At 45.4% G+C, this 10,235-nt stretch overlaps 1 protein-coding gene across 1 annotated transcript in view; it reads left to right on the top strand.

Moving 5' to 3' along the window:
- nmt1a (N-myristoyltransferase 1a) overlaps positions 1-10,021 on the top strand; it is an 83,272-nt gene extending 73,251 nt beyond the window's left edge. The window contains exons 11-12 of the mRNA XM_078529863.1: positions 5,545-5,682; positions 9,603-10,021. Coding sequence (XP_078385989.1) covers positions 5,545-5,682; positions 9,603-9,623 — 159 coding nt within the window. The 3' untranslated portion in view covers positions 9,624-10,021. The remainder of the gene's footprint in view (positions 1-5,544; positions 5,683-9,602) is intronic.
- The last annotated feature ends 214 nt before the right edge of the window (positions 10,022-10,235 follow it).

Here is a 10,235-nt window from a genome sequence, read left to right on the forward strand (position 1 = left end):
AAAGCAAGGGGAGATAATTAGTGCATGGCTGTGGCCTGTGAAACAGGACACATCACTCACAGCATGGTTGTCTGATAGATGTCACACTGCTGGATCCTCACTTGGTAGAGCCGCACCGACCTCACTGTCAGCACAGGACCGGTCCAGATCCTCACCGGCCAGTTGAGTGGCTCTGTTTTCAAAGTCCTTGAGAACCTTGATTCCTCCGCCGGTCTGTGACCTCTCCCTCTTGTTGTGTGCCAGCTTGTCCTGCATGAATAGAGTTGGAGAAATTGTAAGCAGGATGCCTGCCAGGCCAGATGATAAGCATGCCTGGCATGTGTGGGTGGCGAATGGTGCCGTGGGTGGGATGAGAACAGTGACGATGAGTGAGAGAGAGTGAATGGTGATGTCCCTTGAACCAGCAGTGAGTGAGGGCCCTGTGGAGTGTGAGAGCTGAGTGATGAGACTTACCCTGGCGGAACGGAGGAGATTATTCATCATCTTGTGGCACTGGGTGGCTGTCCTCTTTTGAAGGGCGTTGGTGCTGACCACCACTGCCACCGCCTCCCAAGCCTGGTTGGTCACGCTGCTGCCCATCCTGAGGCCAGAGTGGGGGTAGAGGACATCCCGGCGGGGCTCCACAGCATTCAAAAGACGTCTCAGTTACACGTCGCTGAACCTGAGGGTTGCAGTCTTTTTGCCTTTTGTGGACATTTTCCCTGCAGCAGTCATGGGCTGAAAGCATTCAGATGTGCACACGGGGGATATGGCACCCGACATGATGCAGCAGCGAGGTGATGGCGATCGGGCGGGCGAATGAGAGCCCACCCGCTGTGGAGATGGCATGTTTTCCAGGAATGCATAAATAATGCGGTGGGTTTGGGACGATACAGCATGAAAAGCCGCCATCGCGGCCGGCGGGTACAACATTGTTTTACCCATCTGCTACTGTAAATGTAAATCTGGGATGATTCCACCCAAGGTCTGTCCAAAACCTCTTGAAGCCGCTTTGCATCTTCCTCATAACACACGTTCCCATCTAGCTTTGTGTCATCCATGAACTTGGAAATCTTACATTTGGTCCCCACATCCACATCATTGATATGTATTGAGAGCAGCTGGGGCCCAAGTACTGATCCTTGCGGTACCTCACTAGTCACAGCCTGCCAACGTGAGAATGATCCATTCATTCCTACTCTGTTTTCTGCCTGAACCAATCCTTCATCCATGCCAGTATATTACCTCCTATCTCATGTGCTTTAATTTTGCTCACCAGCCACCTGAGGGGGACTTCTGAAAATCCTAGTATACTATGTCCACTCACTCTCCTTTATCAATTCTGTTGAATCCTCAAAAAACTCCAGCTTCATCAAAACATAATTTCCTATTCATAAATCCATGTTGATTAAGCCCAATCAGATCATTATTATCGAAGTGTTCATTTATCAGATCCTTCATAATAGATTCTAGCATTTTCCCTACTACTGATGTAAGGCTAACAAGTCTGTAGTTCCCTATTTTCTCTCTCACCCCCTTAAATAACAGAGTGACATTTGCTACCTTCCAATCTGAAGGAACCATTCGAGAATCTATAGAATTTTGGAAGATGATCACCATTGCATCCACCATGTCCATAGCTGCTACTTGCAACACTCTGGTATGTAGATCGTCCAGTCCTGGGGACTTATCAACCTTCAGTCCCATTAATTTCTCCAATACAACCTTCTTACTAATACTAATTTCCTTCAATTCCTCATTCTCCCTAGTCTCTTGGGTCTCTAATTCTGGGAGATTTCTTGTGTCTTCCTCAGTGAAGACAGACACAAAGGAACTATTTAGCTTCTGTGCCATTTTTCTATTGCCCATTATAAATTCTCCTGACTCTGCCTGTAATGGACCCACATTTGTCTTAGCCAAAAGTTTCTTTTTTATGTACCTATAGAAGTTTTTACAGTCTTTTTATGTTTTTTGCTAGCTTCCATTCATATTCTATTCTCCCTTTTATCAATTTCTTGGTCCTTCTTTGCTATATTCTAAAATCCTCCCAATCCTCAGGTTTGCTACTTTTTCTGGCAATTTTATAGGCCTTTTCTTTAAATCTTATACAATCCTTAACTTCTTTTGTTAGCCAGGGTTGACTGACTTTTTTCTTATTGGGTTTTTATGCCTTAAAGGAATGTATAATTGCTGTAAGCTATGTCATAATTCTTTAAAGACTGTCCATTGCATATGTACTGTCATACCTTATAATGCATTTTCCAAATCCACCTCAGCCAATTTGTCCCTCATACCTTCATAATTTATTTTGTTCAAATTTAATGCCCTGGCTTCAGATTGAACTACCTCGCCTCCAAACATAGTGTAAATTCCATCATATTAGGGTCACTCATCCCTAGAACTTCTTTTACAACAAGTTTGTTAATTAGCCCTTTTTTAGTACATAATACTAGATCTAAAATAGCCTGTTCCCTAGTCGGTTCCTCAACATACTGCTCTAGAAAACCATCCCTAACACACTCCAGAAACTCATTCTCCACAGCATTAGTGCCCATCAGGTTTACCCAGTCTATATGCAGATTGAAGACACTCATGATTACTATATTAACCACGCTACATGCTTCTGTAATCTCCTGATTAATACCACACACTACCATCACTCTAACGTCTGGCCTCTAAGCAACTCCTACCAATGTTTGCTGCCACTTGCTGTTTCTTGGCTCCACCCAAACAGATTCCACATTTTGTTCTTCCAACCTAGAGCCTCCCTTACTAATGTACTGATCCCATCCCTTATTATCAGAGCAACACCTCCTTTTTGCCTGTCCTTCCTAAATGACAAATATCCTCGAATATTCAGTTCCCAGTCTTGGTCACCCCGCAGTCCATGTTTCCGTAGTGGCAATTAGATCATACCCATTTACCTCTATTTGTGCCTTTTAATCACCAACCTTGTGAATGCTGCATGCTTTCAGGTAGAGTGCCTTTAACTTAGTCTTTTTGACATTATTCTGTATTCTGTGTTTATGCTCACCTTCATTTTGCCTACCTTCTAATTTCACTTGCTACTTTTCTACTTCCTGTTACCAGATTTATTTCCTTCCAATTTGAGCGATCCCTCAGATCCACACACACACACCCCGCCCCACCCCCCACCCACCCGGACAAGCTAGTTTAAACCCTCCCCAACAGCACTAGCAAATCTCCCTGCGAGGACATTAGCCCCGGTGCTGTTAAGGTATAACCCATCCAGCTTATACAGGTCCCAACTGCTGCAGAACTGGTCCCAATGCCTCAAAAATCTGATGCCCTCCCTTCTACAGCAATTCTCCAGTCACATGTTCAACTGCTTAATCCTCCTATTCCTATGATCACCCGCACGTGACACTGGGAGTAATCCTGAGTTCGCTGCTCTTAAGGTCCTGCTTTTTAATTTCCTTCCTAACTCCCTAAAATCTATTTTCAGGACCTCGTCCCTCTTCCTACCTATGTTGTTGGTACCAATGTGAACCATGACCTCTGGCAGATCACACTCCCCCAGAAGGATGTCCTGCAGCCGCTCTGTGATATCCTTGACCCTGGCACCAGGGAAACAACACACCACCCTGAAGTCACGTTTGCTGCCGTAGCAACACCTGTCTGATCCCCCAACTATGGAATCCCCTATCACTATTGCTGTCCCACTCTTCTCCCTCTCCTCCCTTGCAACTTAGCCACCCATGGTGCCACTGACTTGGCTCTGGCTACACTCCCTTGAGGAACTATCACCTTCACCAGTAGCCAAAATGGAAAACTGATTGCCAAGCAAGATGGACTCGGGGGACTCCTGCAGTACCTGCCTGGTTCTCTTAGACTGCCTGCCACACTCACACTCCCCCTCTGCCTGTACGTTCTTAACCTACAGATTGGCCACCTCCCTAAACGTGCTATCCACAGAGGGAAATTAGGGATGGGCAAAAAATGCTGGCCAGGAAAGAATAAAAAAAAGAAGAAAGTTGCTAAATGTTCTGGTTTCTATTCCAGACTGGTTCACCATTCCATGTGTATCACACCCCTCCCCCATAGTCATGGCCTGGGCCAATCCCAGAGCATCAGATCCCATCAACGACCAGTGGATTATGAATGGACTAAAGGCTTTTGGATATGACTCAACTCCATTATATCAGCTACCGAGAAAAAGGACAGGAGCAGTACGCTATCACACATTCAACCATTACCTAATACATAAATTGTTGCCCTCCCTCCCCTGTAACAACGCCTGCCCCCACTCCCCACCATCTCTCCTCATGCTAGGTTTGCCATGTTTTGTTTCGGTTCCTCCGCCCCCAACTCCACCATCAGCTGTGGAAAGGGTCATAGTTCTTTGCTGCACTCCATTCTTCCCTGCACTGCAGATACACGAACCATCACTGACTGAGGTAGACCAGAGTAACCAGTTAAGAGAGCTTTTTGCAGCAGGAATCTTTGACCTATCAGAAACAGTGCCCCACCTCCACCCCCTGGGCAAATAAGCAGCCTTGGGACCAGTTTGAAAACAGCATTGCAAGATCTGAATTTCCTACGAGCTGTGAAGCAGGACAAACCCTATAACAGTTTAGGTGATGTTGGAGTAAAAGCAAGGGGGTCCTCGGCCTCAACATTTGGTGTTGAACAGGTGGTCTAAATTCAAAACGGAAATGGTGGAATTAATCAGGTTTGGTAGCATCTATATAGAGAGAAAAAGAGTTAATGTTTTAGCTCAACGACCTTTCGTCAGAACGGTAGGACTGTTTGATCATACCGTTGCCTGAGGCTGTGGAACTTGGTGAGGTGAGGATGTCTTTCCAAAAGTACTGTCTATCAGAACAGCCAACAAGAGCTAGGACTAATAAGCTTATCTGTACATTTTGGCACTCTACTCTTAGTTTATATATAACACTGCTCTGTATGCCCAGGGCTGGTACATACAAGCACTGGATACAGTAGTGTGTAAGCACTGGCTACCCTGTCTCTCGATGGTGCAAATACTCTGGCCACAGTGATACCATCTCCAATTGTAACAACTTAGCAACTGTGCACAGATTGCTTCTCTTCGTTCATGTAATCGATAGGGCTACAACTGACAAATGGTCCAGCCTGACATGGAAATGGGCTATGTCAACTTGAGCCCACAGCACAAGGTGGCCCCTAATTCAGCAGGCATGGACAATTGTAATCAGGGCATGCCTTGGCTAGTGTGAGAAGTGGAATAACATTAAACTGATACAATAGGGGATGCTCTACTGAGAGCTTGGCTGGGGTACAAAGCAGAGAGAGCTTTACTCTATATCTAACCCATGATGTAGCCGCTCTGGAAGTGATTGTCTGTGATGTTGGGTATCTAAACTGAAAAGTATTTTTTCCCAACACTAACATCTTTCTTTGAACACAAAGAAAAGATTTTAAAAGCCCTGTGTTAGCATGATGTCAGTATTAATCATCAAAAGTATTCCTGTGTAAGTGTTTGTCCCTGTGTAAATACCGCAGGGCAGCTTTGCCCTGAGTCTGATGTTCTTGATTCATTGTTTGTTTCTCTATTTTTAACAGAAAGGATTTGATGTTTTCAATGCACTGGATCTCATGGAAAACAAAACCTTTCTAGAAAAGCTGAAGTTTGGAATTGGCGATGGCAACTTGCAGTATTATCTATACAATTGGAAGTGCCCTAGCATGGCTGCTGAGAAGGTAACCCAGAGCAAGCTGTCTGAATGACTGTTGCCTCACACTCTCTGTTTGTATAATGACTGCCAGTTTAACCCCAGCTGTATACAGAGAAAGCTTGGTTTGGACTCGGTCTGTATCTGCTGCTGCCTAAGTTGGGCCATTAGGTGTCTCTGTGCGATGTGGGGGAATCTAAAACTAGGGAGCATAGTTTAAAAATGAGTCTTCCATTTCAGATTGAGATAAGGTACAATTTCTTCTTTGAGGGTCACTAATCTTTGGAATTCTCTTCCACAGAGGGCAGTGGAGGCTGGATCATTGAATATATTCAAAGCTAGGTTAGATTTTTGATTGACATGGGAGTCGAGGGTTATGAGGTCAGGCAGAAAAGTGGAGTTAAGGCCATAATCAGACCAGCTATGATCTTACTGAATGGCAGAGCAAGCTCGAAGGGCCAAATGGCCTACCCCTATTTCTTATGATCTTATGAGATGTGAGTACGTAACTCAATTGGGCATATAATAGAACTAACGTACTAAGTGAGTTATCTGGGGCAACTTAACAGTATTTGGTCATGTATTTAGAGAGGGCAATATTTATAATAACCAGTGCTCTATTTGAGCCTGGTCCATGGTCTCACCCTTTCCATTACTTAGAGAGAGCAACTCTCTCCCAGTTGTCAGTGTGAATGTCCACATCTTCATATCTCACTTGCAGGTGTCGGTGTCCTTGTAGTGGAGGTACAGACACCCAGGAGCTCATGGCCCAGTGGCCAATTCACCATACAAAAGACCTTCAGATGGATGACAGCCGTGTGCCCAATGAATGTGGCGAGCCAGCGCAGACACCATTGGCTTAGCAACGAGTGCATGCTGATGAAATTAGCACAATCCAGGACTTCAGAGTTGGAGACCTTGTCCTGCCAAGAGATGTTGAGACAACAAAAGTGGAAACTGCTCAGCCTTTTCTCCTGGCTAGCATATGTTGTCCATGGCTCACTGCTGCTGAGTAGTGTGCTGAGGGCCCAAGCTTGACTCGCAGTTTGGTTTTCTCAGTCAGGTTGCTATTATTCTGCATTCTCTAACTCAGCTTGGACATAACAGCTGCAGCTTTTGCGATGCGGGTGGGGATTTCAACACCGTGGCAGATTGTTAGTGATTGTAGAGCCTAGATATGTGAAGCTATCAACAACCTCCAGCGTCACATTGTCAGTGCTGATAGATTTTTTTTATATATTTGCTCATTGGATATGAGCATAACTGGCTAAGCCAGCATTTATTGCCCATCCCTAGTTGCCCTTGGGAAGGTGGTGGTGAGCTGCCTTCTTGAACCGCTGCAGCCCATGTGGTGTAGGTACACCCATAGTGCTGTTAGGAAGGGAGTTCCAGGATTTTGACCCAGCGACAATGAAGGAACAGTGATATATTTCCAAGTCAGGATGGTGTGTTACTTGGAGGGGAACTTGCAGGTGGTGGTGTTCCCATCTATCTGCTGCCCTTATCTTCTAGATGGTAGTGGGTTTGGAAAGTGCTATCGAAGGAGCCATGATGAGTTGCTGCGGTGCATCTTGTAGATGGTACACACTGCTGCTACTATGCATCCGTGATGGAAGGAATGAATGTTTGTGGATGGAGTGCCAATCAAACAGGCTGCTTTATCCTGGATGGTGTCAAGCTTCTTGAGCGTTGAAGCTGCACTCATCCAGGCAAGTGGGGAGTATTCCATTACACTCCTGACTTGTGCCTTGTAGATGGTGGACAGGTTTTGGGGAGTCAGAAGGTGAGTTACTCGCCGCAGGATTCCTAACCTCTGACCTGTCCTTGTAGCCACAGTATTTATATGGCTAGTCCAGTTCAGTTTCTGGTCAATGGTAACCCACAAGATGTTGATAGTGAGGGATTCGATTGAATGTCAAGGGGCAATGGTTAGATTCTCTCCTGTTGGAGATGGTCATTGCCTGACACTTGCATGACACGAATTTTACTTGCCACTTGTCAGCCCTAGCCTGGATATTGTCCAGGTTTTGCTGCATTTGGACATGGACTGCTTCAGTATCTGAGGAGTTGCGAATGGTGCTGAACATTGTGCAAATATCCCCACTTCTGACCTTATGGAAGGAAGTGCATTGATGAAGCAGCTGAAGATGGTTGGGCCGAGGACACTACCCTGAGGAACTGCTGCAGTGATGTCCTGGAGCTGAGATGACTGACCGCTAACAACCACAACCATCTTCCTTTGTGCTAGGTATAACTCCAACCAGTGGAGAGCTTTCCCCCTGATCCCCATTGACCCCTGTTTTTTAGGGCTCTTTGATGCCACACTTGGTCAAATGCTGCCTTGATGTCAAGGGCAGTCACTCTCACTTTGCCTCTAGTTTGAACCGAAGCTGTATTGAGGATCAGGAGCTGAGTGACCCTGGCGGAACCCAAACTGAATGTCAGTGAGCAGATTATTGCTAAGCAAGTGCCGCTTGATAGCACTGTTGCTGACCCCTTCCATCACTCTACTGATAACTGAGAGTCGACTAATGGGGTGGTAATTGGCCGGGTTGGATTTGTCCTGCTTTTTGTGTATATGACGTACATGGCAGAATGGCAAAATCCTGGACTACATGTTGATGCTGATGGTCAAACCAAATTATTTACAGACATAAGAGATTCTGTCCATTTGCTGCTGCCAGTGTTCCTCAGTATGGACTGTTAGTACGGCATCGTCACTGTCAGTGTAGAGCAACTGTCTGGTGAGGACTTGGCGCACCTTTGTCTTGGATCTCCAGTGAGCGATGTTGAACAGCTTTCCATCAGTTCTGGTATGTAAGTAGACACCCTCTGTAGATGACCTAAAGGCATATGACAACAGCAAGGAGAAGGATATGGCAAAGCATGTTGGTGGCAGAAGACTAACCTGTTTGACTGGTTCTGATGTTGCTCCATCGTGATGCTATGGAAAAAGGAGATCGCATTGAGCAGCTTCGACAGGCAGCCAGTTTTCTCCAACAGTTTAAAAATTCCACCTCTGCTCACATGGTCACATTCCTTGGTGAGATCAATGAAAGCAATATATGGTGGTCCCCTTTCTTCACAGCATTTCGCTTGTAGCTGCTGGACAGAGATGATCATGTAGATCTGCCAAATCAAGTCGTTAGATGCCCTGTTATATGCACAGGGGAATAGTCTTACTTAATGCAGAGTGCTGGTGTGTATCCATCTAAGGCTAGTAGGTGTGATTACTGTGCTCCGGCTACAGTCAATTAACAAGGTGGAACAGTGTAGGACTGCATATTCAGATGAGGGAGAGAGAGGTAAAACAAACTGCAGCTTAAGATTGGTTTTCACCTGTAAGATAGAGCCAAGTAAAAGAGATAGGAAGTGTAAACTTTGTGGCTTGTCAAAAAAAAGTTCAGATTTTCCTACAATTACCTCTGGCTTGGAGTTGTTGGTTTTGCATCAGACCCATGGAGAAGTGAGTTATCTGTTGAAGGTGCAAGTCAAGGCTGAAAGGCCACTGTATGGAAAAAATGAGCCAGCAGGTGTGGTATTGACTATGATTTGTGTGACTGACAACTGTGACTGATAAGAGTGAATATTACAGGAAGCAAATGTCACATCTGATACAGGATGTATACAAATAAGGGGAGGTAATATTCACATGGGATTTCTCCCTAACCCCTGCTGTAACCTCAGCGGAAGATTGGTAAACACTCTGGAGACATCCTTGGGAAATGGTGTAAACAACTGTTTGGGTTTGAGCTCCTAAGTTACAGCAGGAGATCAGAAGAACCCCAGTATATAGATCAAATAGAGAAATTTGTGGGTCTGAGCTAGTCTTTGTTATTCACAGTAATAAATGACACTAAGCACTACAGGTGCCACTAGAGATCTACTGATTCTTGTCCCACTGTTCACCTCAGTCTAATGGTGACACCCACTGTTCTTTCTCCATAGGTCGGACTTGTGCTGCAATAAAGTTGCCATCATTGGAGCTGGAAAAAGCTACCAATCAGCCATATCAGAAATGTCCTCTGACCTCTGGCCTGACACCGCTGAACCTGGAAGCTCACAAGAAATGTGAGGGAATGGAGCCCATGGAATTCAGAGAGTTTACGGATTGTACCATCCCACAGACATTTATTACCCTGCCCAACTCTGTCAAAAATCAAGATTATATGCATTATACATGATTTTAATAAATGGATTAGAACCAGTCAAATTGGAGAAGGCAATGTCAAGAGCGTGCAAAGATTGAAGCCGTGTTTTTATCTCTGTCGAGCTTTGACCACGAATTCTCTCGTCCAAAAAATTGCATCGTCTAAAACATGTCTCATTTATTAAAACTCTAAGAATTGAATTGCTTTACATTTTAACCAGAGTAGATTTATTTTCAGTGGATAAATGTCCTATTGTGGGGCCTTTGGGCAATCTCATTCACGAACACACATTAAACAGTCTCCAGCAGTATTTCCAATCCAGAGGCTTGTATTTGCTGGGTGTCGCTCGCTCTCCCCCGCGCCCCCTGTCGCTCGCTCTCCCCCGCGCCCCCTGTCGCTCGCTCTCCCCCGCGCCCCCTGTCGCTCGCTC

The sequence above is a fragment of the Cetorhinus maximus genome, chromosome 25 (assembly GCF_964194155.1).
Source record: "Cetorhinus maximus chromosome 25, sCetMax3.hap1.1, whole genome shotgun sequence".
Taxonomy (NCBI): domain Eukaryota; kingdom Metazoa; phylum Chordata; class Chondrichthyes; order Lamniformes; family Cetorhinidae; genus Cetorhinus; species Cetorhinus maximus.